The sequence below is a fragment of the Neovison vison genome, chromosome 1, assembly GCF_020171115.1.
Source record: "Neovison vison isolate M4711 chromosome 1, ASM_NN_V1, whole genome shotgun sequence".
Lineage (NCBI taxonomy): Eukaryota > Metazoa > Chordata > Mammalia > Carnivora > Mustelidae > Neogale > Neogale vison.
This window is the reverse complement of record NC_058091.1, coordinates 23,688-46,730: the sequence shown is the minus strand read 5'-3', so window position 1 is coordinate 46,730 and position 23,043 is coordinate 23,688. Positions and strand designations below refer to the sequence as shown.

The 23,043-nt window shown below is 43.9% G+C and overlaps 1 protein-coding gene across 1 annotated transcript; it reads left to right on the top strand.

Moving 5' to 3' along the window:
• Positions 1-609: 609 nt before the first annotated feature.
• LOC122902454 (TATA-box binding protein) lies at positions 610-22,476 on the top strand. Its single transcript, XM_044241925.1, has 8 exons — positions 610-708; positions 3,258-3,460; positions 6,883-7,268; positions 12,296-12,383; positions 18,251-18,342; positions 19,810-19,977; positions 20,923-21,017; positions 21,716-22,476. The coding sequence occupies exons 2-8, from the start codon at positions 3,407-3,409 to the stop codon at positions 21,793-21,795; spliced, it is 963 nt and encodes a 320-aa protein (XP_044097860.1). The 5' UTR covers positions 610-708; positions 3,258-3,406; the 3' UTR covers positions 21,796-22,476.
• The last annotated feature ends 567 nt before the right edge of the window (positions 22,477-23,043 follow it).

Sequence of the window (23,043 nt, the reverse complement as noted above, 5' to 3'; positions counted from 1 at the left end):
AGCTTCGGAGCGCCGCGATAACGTGGCTGGCCGGTACCGTCGTTCTGCGCCTGGTCAAGAAAAGCGAGGGGCCGCTGCCCTCCCGTGGTCAACGGCCCTGAACTCCTACAAACACGCCGAGCCAGGCCCGACGCCGCAGCGGGCCTTCTTCCCAGAAAGCCGGGGTCGCGCTCGGGTCGGAGCGCCTCTCCCTCCGCGGCAAGTGTGGAAAGAGCGCGCGGGACGGTGCCGCAGAACCGGCCAGGACGCGTCCGCACACCCGGCGGCTTCCGGCCCCGCCCCGGGCCCCGGCTCGAGCCTCCCCGGCCGGCCGGCTCGCGCAGTCCGGCCCGCGTGGCGCACTCGGCGGGCGACGCCGCTGCGCCGTGTCTGAAGGCCGCGTTTGGGAACCGCGATCCTGCCCCCGCGCAGCCAGCCCCAAACCGCGGACGGCCCCGGCCCGGAACTGCGGGGGGCGCCGCCCGCCGCTCCTTCCCTTTCCGCCGAGGGCCGGGGCCGCGGCGGAAGTGCCCCTGCGCCCGCACTGCCCATGGCCGCCGCCCCAGTGTGCGCCGCCTGCGGAGGCCGAGGCTGGAACTGGCGGAAGTGACATCATCAGCGCGCGCCAGAAGTTCGGCCGGGTCGGAAAGGGTCGCCGTGGCGGGCGCCTGGGCCGCCCGCGGCTCAGCTTCGTTTCCGCGGGCCTGCGGTGGTCTGTGCGGGGCTCAGGTAACGGCCGCTTTAGCGTCTCCTCTGCCGGGGAATTCGCGCAGAGGCGACCGTGCAGCGAGCGCCCGGGGCGGGGGCGGGGGGACGCTGAGCGGGCGCGCAGGCCGCGGGGGGAGGGGGACGTTCCTCGGGCTCGAGCCGCCGCCGCTCCGGCCTCTACCGGCCGCCCGCCCGGCCCGGCCTGCTGCCCCGGTGCCCTCAGCGGCTGTGCCTCGGAGGCGGCGTCCGTCGTCGGAGCGCCGGGCTCCGGGAGGCCCGGGCCGAGCAGCGCCGCACAGCCTGCGGCCGGAGGGCAGGTGGAGCCCGGCCGGTGCCCGCCTGCCCGGCCGCCCGCAGCAGTGCCGCGGCCCTCGGGCGCGGGAGAGCCGAGGGGAGGCAGCAGCCCGGGCCTTCGCAGGCCTAGCGGTGCGGACCCCGGCGGCGCGGCTCCCGAATCCGGACGGGTCGCCGGGCGCCCGGCGCGGAAGAGCGCGCCCGACCGAGGTGCGCCCACGCCGGGAGCCGGGAGGCTCGAGGCTTCCCGGTCGGCGATTGCTCGCGGCGTCAGCCTGCGGGAAAGGAGCGCGTCCCGCACGCCGCTGAGTGTTTGAGGGATAAGTGGGCGCTGCGGGGGCCGCCGTGAGCGGGAGCGGAGGACGTGCTCCGGCGGGAAAGGCGTGCGGTCGGCGCGGCGAGCGCCCGGCTCCCGGCAGCCCGCACGCCGCGCCCCGGCCCAGCGCCGCCCCGGCCCAGCGCCGCGCGTTCCCCGCGCGGAGGGTCGCGATGCCGGGCGGGGCCGGGGCCTCGGCGTCTGGGGACGTCTCTCGCGCGTCTGCTGTCGGGTCTGGGCCGTAGCGGGGACCGCCTTCACGGAGCGTCGCCTGCGGTCAGTTTGGTCCGCCCAGACGGGCCCGGCCCGCGGCGAAGGGCACCTTTTCACGCGCACGTGCGGGTCCTGAGCTTGGGTCTCGCGGGCCGCGCGCTCTGGAGTCCTGTCGTCCTGCGGTGATCTTTGGCCCGAAAGTCTGATGCGCGAGTTTCTGCTCAGCGGCCCGCCGGACGCGGTGACGCGGTCCGAGCTGTGCGAAGACGCCCGGCTTCAGAGCGCCGGGCAGGGTGTCCGCGGCGGCCGGCTGCGCTCCGTAGGCCGCTCTGCTGCCGGAATGTCCGTCCGGCCGCGGGTATTTGCCTGCCTCGGGACTGAGCTTGATGCTGACGGCCGTGCCCTTACCGTGCCCTTACTTGAAGCACTTCGGTTGTAGGACAACAGTTTTAAAAGTATAATTCTCTTGTATCTGACATTTTCGGAAGAGGGTGTTCCCTTTTTTCTTTTCTCTCTCTCTCTCTCTTTCTCTCTCTTTTTTTTTTGTTTGTTTTTTTTTCAGTGATGGGTATGTAGGATATATAGTCTTTGGGTCCTTTGTCCTCTCAAAGTGATTGTCTGATTCTTTCATTTGTTCAAGAAATGTCTGAGTGCTCGGTTTGTACCAACACATGCTTGATGTGTCTTTGATTTGTAACATGTAACTTTGAGACCAGCAAGTTTTTACATGTGACAATATCTTATTAGATAATAATGTTTAAACTGAAATAATAATAGCTAACATTTATCCTGTGCTTACTATGTGATAACTAGATGCTGCTTTTTAAAAAAAAAAAAAAATTTCATTTATTGACAGAGATCACATATAGGCAGAGGGTGGGGGGAAGCAGGCTGCCCGCTGAGCAGAGAGCCCCATGCGGGGCTGGATCCCAGAACCCTGAGATCAAGACCTGAGCTGAAGGCAGAGGCTTAACCCTCTGAGCCCCCCAGGCGCCCCTGGGTGGTGCTGGTGATGTGTTCATCAGCCAGTCCTGTTTGATGCTATCAGTTCTCATAGCAAGTTAACGATCCATCTGAACTAAACTCAACAAAAGGTAGTCGCTTGGTTTTGTTTTGTTTTTTTTTTGTCTAAAAGAAAAAATGTGCAGCTAGTAAAGAGACAACGAGTTAAGGAAAACTAGACAGAACACAGTTTGTATTTACAGGTTTTGAAGAGCTCAAGTTACTACGTGTGTAAAAACATGTTTTATTTATTTTGGGGTCTGTACAGCTTCTATTACAGTGTTCTATTAAATTAGTAGATCAATGAACGGTCAAAATGTATTGGATCCAATTCAGTATTTATTGAACTTAACACCTAAGACATTGTGGAGAATATAAAATGTCTAATAGCACTGATACAGTGCTCAGTAAATATTTCTACTCAGATATGACAGTTTGCTTAGGAATTTGTTTTCCCTGGATATCTTTTCCCTAAAGGTTTTTAACATCGATTATGACACCTTAATCTTGAACAGTCTTAAGTATTTAAACATGTAATAAAACAATTTTTGTTCTATTGGTCGTTCTACATACCATCACAGTAAACATAGAAAAAAATAACATTTCAGCATTATAAAGTTAGAAAAAATATTGCAAACTAGGTTCATTGTTTTTTTCTAGTTTTTGTGTAATTGTGAAACTGGTTTATAAGACTGTACAGCTTGCCTGTATTCTTACATTAAACTTTGAACTTTTTTCCGAGCAGATTACTGTTTGTTGATGTACATGAAGATAATGTAAGCAGTTGAGGAAGTTGCTAAGAAGCGTGGACTGAGGATGCTCTAGGAAAAGACTGAATGCCGAGGCGAGTTCCAGTGCAGAGGTACTTGATTTTCCCAGAAGAAGGTGAACATCATGGATCAGAACAACAGTCTGCCGCCTTATGCTCAGGGCCTGGCCTCCCCTCAGGTAATACAGCCGGGGGGGGGGGGGGGGGGGGCGGGAGTAGATGGGGTAGAATCCGCATTATTAGAGCCCTTGTAAAAAGGAAGGAAGGAATTTAACCATTTATTGTTGAAAATGGATTTATATGGTTTTATGTTTCTCTTACTTTCTTGAGAAGTTCTATTAGGCTTTGAGTAGGCATGGCAGTATTTAATTTTGGGAGTTAAAATATATATCTGTCTATAAATCTTAATTTTTCCATAAACATTTATGAAATGTTGATTATTGGGTCTTTGATTTTGAAAGTAACTCTCACCAGGTTATATTCTGGTTTTATCGTTCTCTTTTATGCTTAAGTTTCCAAATAACATCTACCTTTTTGTTTTGTTTTGTTTTAAGATTTTATTTATTTGAGAGAGAGAGGTATGGGGAGGGAGAGGAGGAGAATCTCCAGCAGACTCTGCACTGAGCGCAGAGCCCTGTGCTGGGCTCGATCCCATGACCCTGAGATCATGACCCGAGTCAAAACCAAGAGGTGGCTGCTTAACTGACTGAGCTCACACCCAGGTGCCCCCAAAATGTTACCTTTTTTTTTTAAAGATTTATTTATTTACTTATTTGACAGAGAGAGATCACAAGTAGGCAGAGAGGCAGGCAGGGAGAGAGAGAGGAGGAAGCAGACACCCTGCCGAGCAGAGAGCCCGACGCGGGACTCGATCCCAGGACCCTGAGATCATGACCTGAGCCAAAGGCAGCGGCCTAACCCACTGAGCCACCCAGGCGTCCCTGTTACATTTTTTTTAAAAGTAGATAGGTTATTTGTGGGTGCTGGGTGGCTCAGTTGGTGGTGGGTCTGACTCTTGGTTTCAGCTCAGGTCGTGATCTCATGGGTTGTGGGATGGAGCCCTATATTGGACTCTGGGCTTGGTGTGGAGTCTGCTTGGGATCTGCGCTCCCTCTTCCTCTACCCCTCCTACTTGTGCTTTCTAATAAGTTAAAAAAAACTAAAGAAAAATACAGTCTATAAGTCAGAGAAAGACAGTTACCATATGATCTCACTCATATGTGGAATTTAAGAAACAAAACAGAGGGTCATAGGGGAAGGGAGGGAAAAATAAAATAGATGAAATCAGAGAGGGAGACAAGCCAAGAGATTCTTAACTCTAGGAAACACAGGGTTGCTAGAGGGGAGGTGGGTGGGGGCATTAAGGAGGGCACGTGATGTAATGAGCTCTGTGTGTTGTATGCAACGATGAGTCACTGAACTCTGCCTCCAGAACTAATAACACACTGTGTGTTCATTCATTGAATTTAAATAAAAGATTTTTAAATAAAAAATTAACCTTAAATATGATTTTCATATTTAGAAACATCCATTTTTAAGTGTTTTGATAATTGTGTATGCAAAATATACATCTGATCTGCTGATTCACAGCTAAAGAGAGTTTTGCCTAGAGTTTCATACAAATGGAATCATATCAGGATGTACTTTTGTGTGTGTCTGTTTTCTTTGCCCAATATAATGTCCGTATGTCTGCAGATTCCTTTTCATTGTCAAATAGTACTCGGTTGTGTGGATGTACCACCTTTTGTGTATCCGTTCTCCAGTTGCTGACATTCGGGGGGCTTCTAGGTCAGGCTTTTATCAGTAAAGTTGCTGTAAACATTTGTGAACAGGCTTTGTGTATACTGTTTCTGTGTCTCGTGGGTAAACACTTAGGAGCGGGATTGCTAGGTCATATGGTAAGTGTATGTTTCACTTTACAAGAAGGTGTCAGACCATGTCCTAGTTCCACCAGCAGCGTGTGAGAGTTCTGGTTGTTCCACATCCTCACTGACACCCGAGGCCTTAACTTTTCACCATTCTGGTGGTTGCTTGGTAGTATTTCTTCGTGATTTCAGTTTGCATTTTCCTGGTGGCTAACAGTCTTGAGCATCTTCTCAAGTGCTTATTGGCCCATCACATGCCTTCATTTGTAGAATGTCCTCCTCATCTTTTGCCTGTTTGTTTATTGGATTGCTTGTCTATCTTTTATTGACGTGTATTTGCTCTTCATGTGTTGTAGGTATGGGTTCTTTCTCAGGGGTAGGTATTGTAGATATTTTCCCTCAGTCTGTGGTGTGGCTTACTTGTTAATTTTCTTAGTGATGTCTTTCAGAGAGTAGAAGCTATTCTTTTTTTTCTGAAGTCCATTTACGTGTATGTCTGTGGTCCATTCTGTGTTCATTTGTATATGTGATGTAAAGAGGCAGATCTTTAAAAAACCTTAATCTTTTCAAAGTAACGGAACCTGAATATTTTCTTGCCAGTATTTTCTAGACCTAAGTGTTAGACGCAGCAGAATAATGTCTGTACTATTAGGGCTGCGGTATACGTTCATTCTTCCTTCCAGTATGCTGGTTAAACAGTTCAATGTAAATATCTTAGACAGTTTTGGTTTGTGTGTTCTGCCAGATAAAGTGGTAGAAGTGGGAAAGGGTTAGGCTGTCTTTCGGATCTTGCCCCCATGTGAGAATCTAATGAAGACTATGGATCCCTTGTTGCCAAAATATTGGGTATAGTTTTAAGAGGTCCATGAAGTCACAAGCTCTGCAGGCCCCGTGGGCTCCATGGATTTCGGTGTCTGGTTAGTGCTTTGGACTGGATCTCAGGAGAACGTAGCTGTGAGTGTGGCTTCTCCACTAGGGAGATCTGTGGTCTCAGGAAAGTCATTTAGCTTTGTCTCCTGGTGTCAGTTCTCTTTTCCTTAATGTGGGAAGAACAGCATCTGTTTTTCCCCTTTCCCAGAGTTAATAAATGTAACAGTGTCTGCAAAAGTTAAGCATTTGTTCTAACAGAACAATACAGTATTGGGTTTTCTTGATTTAAACTTCTTGGAGAGCAAATGACCCACGTTTTTGTAGAGTATTCGGATAATTGTCATTATTGTTGTTAACACTTCAGTGTTTTCTTTGTGCCTGTCATTGTGTTGAATTAGTTAAGAGGCATCTCTAGGGTGAGCCTATAATAATCATCCAAACTTGGACAGATCCCTTGAAAGTGAACAGGGAACTAGCCAGGCAGTATACTAGGGTAACGGTTTAAACACAGATGGGGAGTCACTCTAGTTGTTTCCTTTATTCTCTCTATCGGTATCAGAACATTATCCTGTGGATATGCCTGAAGGGCTAAGCAACTTCCTCAAGTTTTCACATGTAGTAAGTTGCAGGGTTGGATTTCACACCTGGGTTTGATCCCAGATACTAAGCTTTTACCTACTGCGTTATGGTGAAGAGGAAAGTGATACGTATGAGAAGAGCAAATGCCTTCTTACTAAGGCATCATAATCCCATTGATACTCGAAGGCATCTGTCCTCATACGTTTCCCCTCCTCCTCTACTGCACACGTGCCGGAAACACCCAGTCCCAGCTGGCCTGACTGTACTGTTCTCCTGGTTTTCCACAGGGTGCCATGACTCCTGGAATCCCTATCTTCAGTCCGATGATGCCTTATGGCACAGGACTGACTCCGCAGCCTATCCAGAACACCAACAGCCTTTCCCTCTTGGAGGAGCAGCAAAGGCAGCAGCAGCAGCAGGCCCAGCAGCAGGCCCAGCAGCAGGCCCAGCAGCAGCAGCAGCAGCAGGCAGTGGCGGCGGTTCAGCAGTCCACCTCCCAGCAGGCCGCCCCGGGGGCCTCGGGCCAGACACCACAGCTCTTCCACTCCCAGACTCTTACCACTGCACCCTTGCCGGGCACCACTCCGCTGTATCCCTCCCCTGTGACCCCCATGACCCCCATTACCCCTGCCACACCCGCCTCTGAGAGCTCGGGGATCGTGCCGCAGTTGCAGTGAGTACTCCGTGTGTCTCCTCCCGCCCTCGAAGGCCGCCTCGGCTGGGCGCTGCTCTTCCTTGTTCTCGGGTGGATGAGCTTGTGGAGGGATGTAGCGCCGGTGGTAATCGTATGCTGACGACTAATTAATCGTATGCTAACGATTAAGAATACATGCGCTCTCTCTCCTGAGAAAGGGATGCTAAGCTGCCTTAGTGAGTCAGTCCCTTCAGTAAAAGACTCGCACGACATCTTCAGACATTTGGTAGCTTGTGTTTATGATTTTGGGCCAAATACACAAGCTACCCAGTTGTTACAGGCATTGCCCTGTGGCTGATCGGGTGAATCAAGCCTTGTGTAGTGTCCTTCCCTTGTCAAGTTTTCAGTTTCTGGGAAGGGAAGATGAGTGACTTAGTTTTTGTTAGTTCGTGGTGATCCGTGTTTGTCGCCATCAGTTATTTTGAGGGCTGCATATAACTCTTTGGAGAGCTGTGTCCTTTCCATGAGCTGAGGATGTCTTTTCTTTTCCTGAATGGACTTTGCTACATAAATGAAATGGGTTCTCTATGTAACCGAATTGGGTGTGGGGTAGGTGGGAGTAGGAAAAAAAATTAGGAAAAACATGCAGATATTTTCATGTGTCTGTCAATGAGAAGTACATAGCTTTTGGTTTTGGAAAACTTACTGCCGAAATGAAGGGTCATTTGCAATAACTACATCGTCTAGTTTTCTTGTAAGCCATCTCTGGTCATTTTTAGAGCTAAGTAATATTTACTTATGGATCCTGTTATCCAGATCTTGCCTCGGGTGTTTGACCTGACATAGTTTTAAAATTCAGACACTTTGCATTTTACTGATTTAGAGAGATAATCACTTGTGAATTCACCTTTGTCAACACCACTTCCTGTTGTCTTGCATACTTGTTTGGGTCTTGTGGGCATTTAACTTTGCACCTCTTGTTTAAATCAAATTATGACTAGTTGTGATGGGGTATTTGTTTCTTGCCGGCACCTTAAACTTTCTGATACTCTACAGAGCATCTAGTCAGCCACATTCCTGAGTTTCCATATCAACTAAGAGCTCTTCTGGGTGGGAATCCAATGGCCTCTAAATCTTAGAGGCTTATGAAGAATTGGGATAAATAATTAATATATAAGAATATGTTTTTAAGGGGAGCCTGGCTGGCTCAGTTGAAAGAACATATGACTCTTGATCTCAGGGTTGTGAGTTTGAGCCCGTGTTGGGTATAGAGATGATTGAAATAAATAAACTTAGAAAAGGAAAGAAAGGATTCTGGGGGGATGGTAAAGCAGGAGAAAAGCCTCGGACCACATGGCTTTGGAGGATTCTTTTTTTTTTTAAAGATTTTATTTATTTATTTGACAGAGAGAGATCACAAGTAGGCAGAGAGGCAGGCAGAGAGAGAGAGAGGAGGAAGCAGGCTCCCTGCAGAGCAGAGAGCCCAATGCGGGACCCGATCCCAGGACCCTGAGATCATGACCTGAGCCGAAGGCAGCGGCTCAACCCACTGAGCCACCCAGGCGCCCGCTTTGGAGGATTCTTGCAGACACTTAAAGAAGAACTAACACCAATCCTTCTCAAACTTTTCCAAAAAAACTGACGAGGGAATGCTTCCTAACACATTCAGTGAATCCAGCACTGTGCTGACACCAAAGCCAAAGACACTGTAAAAAAAAAAAAAAAATCTACAGACCTGTATCTCCGTGATCATTGATGGAGAAGTCCTCAACAAAATGCTAGGAAACATCTTTTTTTTTTTTTTTTAAAGATTTATTTATTTATTTATTTGTCAGAGAGCGAGAGGGAGAGAGAGCGAGCACAGGCAGACAGAGAGGCAGGCAGAGGCAGAGGGAGAAGCAGACTCCCTGCCGAGCAAGGAGCCCGATGTGGGACTCGATCCCAGGACGCTGGGATCATGACCTGAGCCGAAGGCAGCTGCTTAACCAACTGAGCCACCCAGGTGTCCCGCTAGGAAACATCATTAAGCAATGTATTATACACCGTGAGCAAGTGGGATTTTTATTTTTAGAATGCAAGGGTGGGTCAGCATACAAAAATCAACCAGTGTAATACGCCAGAACAATGAAATGAAGAAAAGTGATCGTCTCAGTTGATGCAGAAAAAGAACGGACAAAATTCAACACCTTTCATGATAAGAACAGTCAACAAAATAGGAAAAGATGGAAAATATCTTAACTTAATAAAATCCATATGTAAAACGTCACAGCAAGCCTAATACTCAATGTTGAAAGACTTAATGCTTTTCTTTTCTTTTTTTTTTCTTTTCTTTTCTTTTTTTTTTTTTTTTTTTAGAGTCAAGCCTATATTCAGATTTAATTGTTTTTGGAGAAATGCTTTTCTTATAAGATCAGGAATAAGGCACTTACATTTAGCAGATTACTGGAAGTTCTAGTTGGAGGAGTCCTAAGAAATGCAAGGCATCCTGAGTAGAAAGGAAGGAGTAAAGTTATCTCTTTGCAGATGTTATGATCTTACACATAGAAAATCGTAAAGATTCCACAAAAAAGTATTCGATTTAATAAGTGAATTTATTGGGACGCCTGGGTGGCTCAGTTGGTTGGACGACTGCCTTCGGCTCAGGTCATGATCCTGGAGTCCTGGGATCGAGTCCCGCATCGGGCTCCCAGCTCCACGGGGAGTCTGCTTCTCTCTGACCTTCTCCTCGCTCATGTTCTCTCTCACTGTCTCTCTCTCAAATAAATAAATAAAATCTTTAAAAAACAAAAAGTGAATTTATTGAGAAAAGTGGCAAGCTACAAAGTTAACACTCAAGAGTCAGTTGCATTTCTGTACACAGTGAACAATATAAAAAGGAAATTAAGCAATTCCATGAACAACATGATCAAAAAGAAGGAAATACTCAAGGATTAGATTAACCAAGGATGTGAAGACCTATGATGAGAACTATAAAACATTGCTGAATTAAGAAGACCTGCATAAGTGGGAAGACATCTCATGTTCATAGATTGGAAGATTTTATATTGTCAAACGCTTAATATTACCCAAAAGAATCTATGTATTCAGTGCTATCCCTATCAAAATCCCAGTGATATTTTTTGCAAAATAGAAAAACTCAGGCTGAAATTCATATGGAATCCCAAGGGACCCTGAATAACCAAAACAATGCTGAAAACGAACAGCCTGGGACACTGATACTTCCTAATTTCAGAACTTACTACAAAGTTACAGTGATCAAAACAGCATGGTATTGGCATAGACACAGACATTTAGACCAATGCGGTAGAACAGAGAACCCAGAAGTAACCCTTGCATATATGGTCAAATGATTTTTGTCAAGAGTACCAAGACTGTTCAATAGAGGAGATAGTCTTTGCAACAAATGGTGCTGGGACAACTGGATATCCACATGCACAAGAATGAAGTTGGGCCCTTAACTAACACCACATTCAGAAACTATGGCGGCAGCCTCCCCATAAGAACATGCCTGTCATGAAGGACCTCCTTTACCCAACCCCAGAAGAGAAGAGGAAGTACAAGAAGAAGCTCCTGGTGCAGAGCCCCAGCTCCTACTTCATGGCTATGAAGTACCTGGGATGCTACAAAATCACCACTGTCTTTAGTCACCCATAAATGGTAGCTTTGTGTCAACTGCTCCACTGTCCTCTGTCAGTCCACAGGAGGAAAAGCCTTCCTTTTAGGCAGAGGCAGCTCTAAAAGCACCATGAATCAAGATGACAGGATTTTGGATATAAAAAACAAAAAAATTAAAAGTAGATCAAAGACTTCAGTGTAAGACTCAGAACAATAAAACTCTGCACAAAACGTAGGACAAAGGCTTCATGACTTTGGATTTGGCAGTATTTTCTTTGATGTGACTCCAAAGGCACAGATAACAACAGAAAAAAATAGATAAATGGGACTGCATGAAAATTTTGAACACTTGTGTATCAAAAGATACTGTTCACAGAGTAAAAATGCAAACCACAAAGTGGGAGAAAATGCTTGCAAATTGTGTATCTGATAAATGATGATTATCCAGATATTTAGAGAACTAAAAACTGAACAACAAAAAAACAAAGAGTCTGACTGCAAAATGGGCAAAGGGCTGGAATAGACATTTCTACAAAGAAAATTCGTGAATGGCCAATAAGCACATAAAAGGGCGCTCGAGGTCGCTAAACATTGTTTATGTAAATGCAGATCAAAACTGCAGTGAGTTACCACCTCATACCCATTAGGATGGCTGCTGTCAAGAACAGTATAGCAAGTGTTGGGCATACGGAGAAGTTTGACCCTTATGCACTGCTGTTGGTTAAAAAAAAATACATGTAGCAATCGTATGACTACCTGATTCCGTTTGTAAGGAGAGAAATGCCAAAGGTAGGTGTGTATATAAAGTTGATTGGAAGGAAGCAGGTGATGTAGAAATGAAAACATTCATTGGATTGATCATTCTAATGGCTCTTAACAATTGTGTATTAAGGTACCCAGCTATCCTCTTATCCAACCAAATGGTGAGCCATCAGGTTTTCAGAGTATTGCATTTTGACAGGTCAGGAAAAGAATCAAAAGCAGCAATGAGCTAGAAACAACTGGAGGTGTATTTGCCGTCTGGAATCAGTCTTCACAGGATGGTGATGTTCCTCCTCAGCGCAAGACGGTTTAAGGGCAATTAGTTTCATTCCAAGGGCTCATCAGGTCCTCGTTCAGAAGGCTAAGGCATGGCTCTAGGGATGGGTGAGCGCAAATCCTGACTTACCTGGCACAAGGTAGCCCCATTTAAGCCTCTGCATCTTCCCCTGAAAATGTGAATATTAACAGTTACTACTTCATAGTGCAGTGTAAGTATTAAGTGGCTAACTGTGTAAGATGCTGGCCACGGTGTGTGGCAAACACTCAATAAATGTCAACAGTTTAAAGAAATACATTTAATATAATTAAATTTGTTCTAGTAAAAGAATCAAATTTCTAGATAATTATCTAACATCTCAACCTATAAAAGTTAAATAAATGGTCATGTTTTCTTTTCAAATTTCTTGCAGAAATATTGTATCCACCGTGAATCTTGGCTGTAAGCTTGACCTAAAGACCATTGCACTTCGTGCCCGAAATGCTGAGTATAATCCCAAGGTCAGAGCGATTTTTATGTATTTTAAACTGTAATAATACCGGAATTTACTGTTAAAGGTCCCTAAACCAAAATGTTTGTGTCATGCCTACATTTGTTGGTACCAACAAAATGAGGAATTACAGCAAAATGCATATATTTTTTAAATTTTTTTATTGAAGAGTCCCCATGTGAGAGACCCTAGAGTAATAGCAGTCTACATGTTAAACTACTAAAATTTACTTATGCGTTATGATGGGGATCCTGTGACATTAAAGAACAAAATATGTAGTGTGATTGCATTTATGTTTTGAAATCTGTGTAGAATGGAATGATAGGCTTTCTGGAATCTACTTCAAAATAAGCGAGTTGGAGAATTGGGGAAGGGCATTTGGATGAAACAGGGTTGGCCAGAAGTTAATAATTTTCAGAATTGGATGGTAAGTACAAGGGAGTTTATTATATTTTTCTAAAATTAGTATAACTTTTAAACTTTTTGTAGTAAAAAGATTGTGGGATAACATACCTGTAGGATTTTTGTTGTTAAGGTAGCAGCCTGAGTACATGGTAAGACTCTGCACTAGTGGATAAGCTGGTGTTTTTGCTGTTGTTGTTTTGTTTTTTAATAGTACAGGGGCGTCTGGTGGCTCAGTGGGTTAAAGCCTCTGCCTTCGGCTCAGGTCATGATCTCAGGGTCCTGGGATCAAGCCCCGCATCAGGCTCTCTGCTCAGTGGGGAGCCTGCTTCTTCCTCTCTCTCTGCCTGCCTCTCTGACTACTTGTGATCTCTGCCTGTCAAATAAATAAATAAATAAAATCTAAAAAAAAAAATAGTGCATCTTTGCATTCACAGACGAGTGGACATTCTTTGAGGACCAGAGCAGACAGGTGAGGTGTTTGAATGTAGAAGATGATCCGATGGAGGGCTTCCGGGACAGGGCCCAGCAGAAGACCGTTCCCCTAAAGTTGAGAACATTTATTATTAGCATGCTATTTACTTTCTTACCTGGGGAGCTGATACTAAATTTATTTTGTCAAACAAAGAATAAGGTTTTATATAAGAAAAAGAAAAGTAGGCAGAAAGAAAAACTTCAGAATTGAACTGAATTATCTGTGACCGGCCGGCTGGGTAACATGTGTCATTGTGTGGTTTGTGCCTCTCATTTTTGCCAGGTCGGCACCGTTTCCTTTCCTGATGTCTCCCATGTTCCCGCTTTGGAGGGTTTTACTCTTTGTCTCATGTGGCATTATTTGAATGTCACCTTGAAAAGAGGGGCCAAGTGGCAGCCTTTTAGCATCTGGGTACTTGACAGTGGAAGAGTAGCGAAGAGTAAGAAGCATCTTAAGTGTCCTAAGAAATAAATGGAATTCACTTCATATATCCAGGTTTTGTTTTGTTTTGTTTTAGTTTTCTGATGCCTAACTGAAGAATTAACTCCCAGGAATCAGTTGGGTCAGTTTTAGGAATGAAGTCTTTTTATCTCAAGTGATTGATTGTTCTGTTCTGCGTCCCCCCTGCCCACCCCCAGTATTTATCCACTTACTAGCAATTGTACCAGTACCGCTTGGCTGGCCGGTAAATAGTTGAGGACAGTGTCATGAGCCAGCTCTGTTTTAGCCCATGAATTTGTGATCGTTGGCAGAGGGGTTTCGTTTGTTGTCTGAGCCACAATCCGGGAACTCCGCAGTCAGGGTAGAAATCTCATACACAAAGTGAAATCCTGTTCTCATACCGTTTTGGACACAGCACAGAATGATGAAAACCAAGGGGAAGAAGTGAGAGAAAGGAAAGGCAGTAAATATACAAAGTCTGTTGTGCTGTCCTTGATTCAGAGAAGTCTTGGGAGGAAGCTGTATTTTCGGGAGTCATCACTTTCTGGAGGCCTTTTAGTAGATGTGGGTTAGTGTTCAGGCAGAACCCACAGCCATTTGGATTCTCAGTACACGCAAACTGGGGCAGGAATCCATGCTTCTGATCCTGATGCTTGTGAATAGTGTTTCAGGGAGGAGAGCCTGAAACGCTTTCATCTAGGCAGCTTGGAGCCGACTTCCCTGATGTCTCTTTCGTGTCTCCGTCTGCTCCCTGTATGTCATGTAGAGATGTGTGTGGTGATGTTTCCTCTGGAAGTGTGGCTAACCCATAGGCGGGTATGTGACTCTGTATATGACATTGGTTTGACCAGTAGAAGTTTCCCGTGCTATCCAGAAGTTTGCATTAAGTCACTTTGCTTTTATGAAAGATGGACCTTAGTACCTGTTTTTGCTAACAGAAAGACATCTGAGGAGAATTTTTGTTTTTACAGAATGGTCATTGTTTCCTCACTTTACTCCATTTCAGCTTACAAAAGGTTTCACAGGAATACTCCACTTTCCAGTAGCAGAGGAGACCTGTGCTCGACAAGACCAACATAGAGAAAATTAGTGGACCGTTAGTGGGGGCCAGGCCAGTTTTCCTAGGTCTTTCAGGAACAGCGTCATAGGGTGAGAACTTGGGGGGATTTTGAGGTGTAACTCACCTGGTCATTAGGGCTGAGACTTTAGACCAAAAAAAATAAAACTTTTTGCAAATGTGGACTGTTCTTAGCATTGGCCTTTTAACGAAGGAAAGCTTCAGTCAATGGGAGAACTATGTACACACTATGATTAAGCGTATCTAAAGTTTTTGGTTTGGCTACTAGATCACATCTAAGTGAGAGTTCAGACTTTTGCCCTCTATAACAGTTTTTCTTGGCTTCTGAAGTATCCTTTTGAACTTCTCAAGTTAAGTATCCTCGCTAATATTTTTGTAAAGTTTGAATCAATGTACATATTTGTCTCTGTCTTCTTGGTGGCTTTTTGTTTGTATGCATACATGTCTGTGCTACATGTATCAAAATTTGAAGATGATTTTGAGTGGAACCAAGCCATTTTGAGATATTTAAATAAAACAGAGAAATAAAATGACTAAATTTCTGCCTCCCTCCTCAACTTGAAAATCTATATATTATTGTGTTGTCAGTGGTGGCTAACCCTAGTAACAGCTGCTGTTTGATAAGTTAGCGACGCCTCTTTCCCTAGAGTACCGTGTAATCTTATAATCAGTATTTCCTTCTGAAGTCTGATTTTTCTAATAAGTCACTAATTTATGTTTAATGTTTTAATTGGAGATAGCCAGAGAAGATAGAAAACTCAATATTTTGCTCATGACATAAACCTAGATCTTATTAACTATTAATATTTACTCATGAACCTCTGGTAAGACAATTATTTTAGTAGAATGAGCTATTGTAACTGTATTTTATAATAATATTTAGAAGTTCAACTATATCAGTATAAAGTATACCTTGATTATGTTAAATATCTGAATCATTATTGAATGGCTCATTCTAGGGTGTATCACCAGAGCAAAACGGTCAGAATGAGGCAGGTTTAGGTATATTTTGGTAGTTTATTAAAATAGTTTATTTTTCTTTTTTAAGGGAAGGGAAGTAAAGTAGCTGGGTTTAGATTCAAACATTGTTTCGCAGTTATATAGGAAGCAGACGAAGCAGTACAGAAGTGTAGGGGTATGTTTGTCAGTGATAGCAGATAGCTAAGTTGGATGAGCTGTGTGTTGAGAAAAATGTTAAGTAATGATCTTGGAGCAAGTGTCTAAATCTCTAAAATATAACCTTGTCTTTTATATACAAGTGAGAAAGAGGTAGCCTAGGTAGAAAGGTCCAAAATAAAAATCGCTGTCATAACTGGCTAAGAACAGAAATGGCTCATTTAACTGTTGAGACTTTTTGGTCAGCTTGGTTGAGCTAATTAAAATATGGAGAATATCAAATATGGCTAGTTGTTTCAGAGCCCCTTTTTATGGTATGAGAGTAAACCTTTATGGTTACCTAATGGCCATTTAGGAAACCACAAAGATACTTGTATCTAAGAAGAAGAAGAAAAAGTTCTTCTTCTTTTTTTTAATATTTAGAGTAAGAATCTAAGGAGAAAAAGGGAAAGTCAGAACTGTTTAACTTTTTTCATCATTTAAACCATTTTACCTTTCACTTTGAAATGTAATATCAGCATATTAAGTAAAATACATATGTTGAATTTGTGGTATTAAAAAACTGTAACAGTTTCCTTAATAAGAAGGTACAGTATATATTTGTTGCCTGTTGTGTCTGGTATAGTCTTTACCATTCATATTAGTTACTACTTTTAGCCAAAGTAATCAAGTGTTGTTACTAACAGATGCAAGGAAAATTAGAAGGTAGATGACCAAGAAATGTCTTGCTGTCTCTCCATCAGAGCACGATAAATACTTGTTCTCTAATTGTTTAAAATGGTAAACAAGTGTATCAGCATTGTCCTTCCACCAAGAAATTGAATCGTTATTATATCGAATATTAAAAAAAGTAAATACCAAATAAAAACTTTGTTGACCAGTGTTTTTATCTTTATCTTAAGAGATTATCTAAATATTAAAATTTTTATAAGGATTTGTCCGAGAGCCCAGGGTAACTAACGTCTGGAAGTAACTGTTTATCCATCGTGCCCAGCCTGTAGCATGGGTAGCATTAGGGCAATTAATCATTTATCATTTTATTTACTTTGAATATGTAATTTTACAGTTTTATAGTCTCCAGTGAATTGATACTGTTTGATCGAAAAAACCAGTAGAGGGAATTTAAGAAGTGCTAAATGATGAGGCCTTTCCTGGGACTTGTATAAATTAGAATAAGTGCTAGTATTTTTGCATGATGGTGAAATCTGAGGGGGGACTACAGTTTGTTGTTGTTGTTGTTGTTTGAAGATTTTATTTATTTATTTGGCAGAGAGAGATCACAAGTTGGCAGAGAGGCAGGCGGGGGCGGGGGAGGAAGCAGGCTCCCTGCTGAGCAGAGAGCAGGACTCCATCCCAGGACCCTGAGATGACCTGAGCCAAAGGCAGAGGCTTAACCCACTGAGCCACCCAGACACCCCAGGGGACCACAGTTTTAAACTAAAATTGCTAAAGCCGTCTAATTTGTTGAAGAGTCATCTTGATTAGAAATGAATTTTTCTTTACCAGATATTAAAATTTTTAGTTATTTGAAAGCTATTTTTTGCTTTTTATCAATTAAGCTAGTATTGGAGGCAATTAATTCAATCCATGGATGAAACGTGTTCCCCTTGAGTTATAATGTTAGCAATAAAAACATTGTTAAAGCTTAAAAAGTAGAAATTAAAGATAAAAACTTTGATTTTTTTCTTAATTTGGAATTTTGTAAGTGTTGATTCTTTAATACTGTTTCTAAAAGCCAGTTGGAAACACAAGGTCATTTCAGTACATCTTGGTATGTTTGTAATCTGATTTACTCCCACGCTGGAGGTAGAGAAGGTGTATCAGTCTACCTGCCCAAAAAATCATTAATAAAACAGAAGTTACAATTCTACAAGCTGGCAAATACAAGGTAGGAAGAGGTACTGGTATTTATTAAGGATGTAATAAGTAAAACGTTTTGCAAATATTACTTCTTTCCTTTAATTGGGGGTGCAGAGGGAGGGAGAGAACAGTTCCCAGGCAGGCTCCACGCCCAGCCCGAAGCCCGACTTGGGGCCCCATCCCACAACCCCCCTGAGATTACTGCCTGAGCTGAAACTAAGAGCTGGTTGCCTTACTGCCTGTGTCACAGGCACCCCACAAATGCTGCTACTTGTTGCGATGTCTGTGAGAGAGTGTGCAGACCTTGGCTCGGCTTACTTAGTAGCCACCGTTCATTCTGCTCCCTGTGCAAAAAGCCTGCGTGATGCTGTGATGGAAGCCTGTGTGCGAACACGTGTCGCACCTTACGAGAACTCCGTATGTGACTCTGTATGTGTGTTTGTCATTGTTCTTCTAAAGGAAATCAGCAGTTGGCCTTATTGACGGTTGTCTCTGACCCTTTTAGCGATTTGCTGCTGTAATCATGAGAATAAGAGAGCCCCGAACCACTGCACTGATATTCAGTTCTGGGAAGATGGTGTGCACAGGAGCCAAGAGGTAGGGTTAAGGAGTTCATTCTCCTGATCATATGTTACCATGATTATCCAGTTGCATTTTATGTATATTTGATAAAATGTAACATCCAAGCTATGACTAAGGATTCCTGTATGTGAAAAATTTTATATATAGCACAGATTCATCCCCAAGTGAAAAAAAAAATTGGTCAGGAACCACAAAATCTCAGAGCTGACGGTGTGAGGGGGTCCAGATGGGCTGGGTCCTGGCAGCAGGGCAGCCCCATGTGCGTTGGCCACAGAGCCCTGCTGCCCCTTGTTATAGGCCGTCTGCCTCTACCCAGGAGGGTGGGGTTGTGCAGGTCTTAACGAGTGTCTCCTTTCCAGACAAGGGGTGTTGCCTGTGCTCTGCACCTGTTCAGAGTGATCCTGTCTGTGAAGGTTAACGCTTCGGGCCTTGACTCTAAGGCTTGCGGAGCAGACGCCGTGTAACTGGTAGAAGGCGGTGTTTGAGGGAGGAGTAGATACATCAGCGTCGTAAAGCTTGAACAAATGAAGGAAACTAAACTTCTGAAATAAAAGATAATTCCTATGCCTTGGAGTTGTCCACACACAGAGGGGACAGTGGATGCCTTTGCTTATTTGATGAAGGGAAGCCGTTGTTGCGGACGTTGTGGTTCCTGGTCTCTGAGTTTTTTCAGAAGGCAAGATGCGGGTCCATCCCTGGCTTTCACAGAAGTCTTCAGTTAGGAGACTTGTTTCCCCTGGATGGAGAATTGAAAACTTTTGGTGTATCAGTCAATTCTAGGCAGTTTTTCTTTCCCAGACATGCTTTTCATGTGCACCGTTCAGCCCTCTTTATCCCTTTGCTACATGCTGAATAGTGTGTGTCTAGTTTCTTTTAGTGAAATAGGAAACTGCAAATAAATTTATTTTACTCCAGAAAAAAAAAAAAAGCATTGCATATATGTGTGCTGAATTTTTGTCATTCCTGTGACCCTGCACTTGAGGGTCTTTTGCTCACGATGGTGTTACTGCTTTTATTTTGCTTTTCTTACGTAGGCTCTGCACTGCTAAGCCATAGTTTTATCCAACTGATGAGTAATAAGAATGGATAGTGAGAGATTTGACATAAAAGAGGATAGAATTAGTGTATGCATTCGTCACGTACAAATCGCATCAGAGATGAGGATTTCCTGTCAAAATGAAGTTGTTAATTTTCATCTCAGGGTTGTGGGGTATAATACAGGAATACTCATGATAGTGGTGGAGATATGATGCGCTACTTTTGGGCGTATCAGTCATATGGAGTAAGTCTGCAATTTTCTGTCAAGGACACAGGAGTACTTTATAATAAAATAGTTAATGTCTTCTGTTATTTTCTCTTCCTCTTAACGGAGGGTGCCGTTTTTCAGTTTTTTAAAAAATAAGCTTTTCTAGTTTGGCCTTTTCATAAGTTATTCATGTTTGTGGCTTTGACTATGACTATCTCACTTTTTCCTTTCCCTAGTGAAGAACAGTCTAGACTGGCAGCGAGGAAATATGCCAGAGTCGTACAGAAGTTAGGTTTTCCAGCCAAGTTCTTGGACTTCAAGATTCAGAACATGGTGGGGAGCTGTGATGTGAAGTTCCCTATAAGGTTAGAAGGCCTTGTGCTGACCCACCAGCAGTTTAGCAGGTGAGTCTGAAATGGACTGCCTGTGGCAACAGTTGGTTTGTAATCTGTGTAAACACTGTTCATGATAAAACATGCAAAACAGACAGTATGTAAGCGCAGATGATGTAGTGACAAATGTACTTAATGTTGAGGTTTCTTCCTTATGTCTTGGAAAACGTATTATTCTTACCATTCTCCTGCTTCCCGTTTCACTTATTAACATCGATTATTCTCCTTGACTGGGATGAAATTGATTCCCTGTTATTTTATTGCTCAATCAGTGCATTTTAAATGCATTAATTAAATCTATAACCTCTTCTGTCAATTTTTATCCCCAGTTTTTTTTTTAATTTCTTCTGCTGAACAGTATATGAGCTCTACCAGCAAAGTATAAACTTGACTGAAATGAATATTCTTTGCTCTTATTTTCCCTGCCACTTACAAGGCCACTGCCCACCTTTCCAGCCTCTTGCTCCCTGCGCCCCTCGGACTTGCCCTGCCCCTCTTGGACAAAGGCTTTTGTTTTTCAGTTTTATACCTGGCACCCTCCTGTTGCACTTTTCACCTAGGAAACTTCTCAGATGTCCGCCCAAGTGTACCTTCCTCAGGGAAGCCTGTTCTGCATTTCCCACTAGGTTAATCACACATATTATAACTGGTTCAGTCTGTCTGAACTGGGAAAATGAGGCTGCTGGGTTCGAATCAGACATGCCACTCATGACCCTTGATAAGGTAAGACACTGCAGAGCATAAACCTGAAGGTCTCATGTTCACTTACATCAGAAGATCCAGACTCATTAGAGATAGATCTTCAAGTGCTGACGACAGATGGCCCTTACTGCCCTTAAGTTCACCTCCCAGTGAGTCTGTGGCTTAGTCAGTATTTTCCCTGTGCTGGTCCTCATTTTGCCCTAAAGCATGAACAGCTTTTAATTTCTAAACTGTTTTTTGCCATTTTCCTCCTAGTTACGAGCCAGAATTATTTCCTGGTTTAATCTACAGAATGATCAAACCCAGAATTGTTCTTCTTATTTTTGTTTCTGGAAAAGTTGTATTAACAGGTAAGTTGCAACAGAAAGTAGTGTCTGAAGGTTTGAAAGAATTTCAAGAACAGCATTTTCTCAGTGCTGAGTAGTTTCACAGATTGGGGACAGGTGGCTAGCAAGTGGTATAGACAGATGCCTTTGCCCCTTTGTTCTCCTCCACCCGGACAGTCTGATGAGAAACGTATCCACCAAGGCAAGGGAGAGCAGGGAAAGGAGACCACAGCAAGACCTGTAGTGGGGAGGGCAGGGAAGGTGGCCATTACCTCCGTTAAGAGATGACATTTTAAGTTGGAAACCCTCCAGTAGAACTTTGAGATTCATCAGCAGTGCCATTTGGAGACAACGGGCGAAGGTTCAGAAGAATTTGCTTGAAGGCAGTGAGTGGGAGAAGGTGGTTTGGTTACTCCTTCTGCGCGCTTGGGTCACGAGCTGCTCAGGTCACGTGCCGATGCAGGGACTGACCCTGGTCACATGTGAGCTGCTGAGGGAACTGCAGCCATCCAGGGCACAGTTCTTAACAGTTTTAAAAATCCATTTTAGGAAAACAATACTTTAAAAACAAAAACAGCTTTGTGACAAGGGATTCCCTCATTAATGTTTTAATGTTGGTGTCTTAACTGCTAATGGAGAGAATTGTGCTTGCGGTTTTAAAGTCAGTTTACCTCGTTAACGTGTTAAGAAAAGCTTTTTCTGACTCCAACTTGTCTTCATAGGTGCTAAAGTCAGAGCGGAAATTTATGAAGCATTTGAAAATATCTACCCTATTTTAAAGGGTTTCAGGAAGACGACATAATGGCTGTTCTGTACTCCTGCCTCTGCACCCACTTGTTTTTAAAACAAATCAGTTTGGGTACATGTAAATGGTGGTGTTGCGGACGGCCCCGACTTGGCAGGTTGATGTTCTGTGGGTTGCAGCACCCCGTGAAGCTCTCCAGCACGCGTTCCCGGCGGGGTTGCCGAGAAGCAGTCTCACTTCTGCAGAGAGAACGCCGCAGCGTTATGTAAGTTGCTCGTACTGTGCTGCTGTTTGGGCAGCGCTGCCCGTTTATTTATATTTAGATTTTAAACACATACTGCTGTCAGCAAGTTGGTTTGAGGTACAGAACTTCAAGTGTTAAAGCCACCACTTCTACAATTGATTGGACTTTTTCTTTTGTTTAATTTCCTCCCCATAAACCACAGTTTTTATATTTCTACCAGAAAAGTAAAAATCTTTTTTAAAAGTGTTGTTTTTCTAATTCGTGACTCCTAGGGGTTATTTTTGTGCCAGACACATTCCGCCTTCTCAGTATTGCAGGCCAGAGGAGCCGTGGTAACAAGCACGGACGGCTGTGCGCGTTTTTCTTCCTTCAGAGTCCTCTGTACAATAAACGCTGTTTATAAAAGTGTTAGATCGATGTCATAAATGATACCTTGTAAGATTCGTGTGATCATACTGTTAAAGTTGTATTTTAGATATAATTGCCTGAAACCATTTCAGTGTGTGCTTGCTTGTTTGTTTCAGTCAACATTTCATTGTCTGTCCAGTGATCAGGGATGAGCTACCTGAAAATTTAAGATTGCTCACGAAACATGGGTTTCTTATGTTCCATATATCGATCCCTCCTGTTTCCCAGAGACATTCATTGCCTGTAATTCTCACAAAACCTGTAATTTGGTTTTGTCCTCTTTCTCAGGTGAGCAAACGCTGGCCTCAGCTGTGGTATTTGCCCCTCGGCCAGAGTCCTTCAGTATGAAAGCTGGGCTGTGTGTACAGCTTGGTGAGGGGTTTGTTTTTCTCATGAATATTACCTGGAAATGTGTAAGTTCTTGGGTTTTATTGTTTGGGTTAATTTGTCAAAGTTCAGAGGCAGGCAGTCAGAAAGGAAGAGTTTTTTCCTTCTCTCCCTTTCGCTTAGTTCCCCAGGTATCTCCCAAGCCCCCTTCTGTGCAGATTCTTTCCTTTCGGTCCCGTGTTTAGAACATACTAAAGCACTTGTTGTTTTATAGCTTTGCTGTTTTTCAGTCAGTATGTCGTGGAGTCTGATAACATCACAGATGT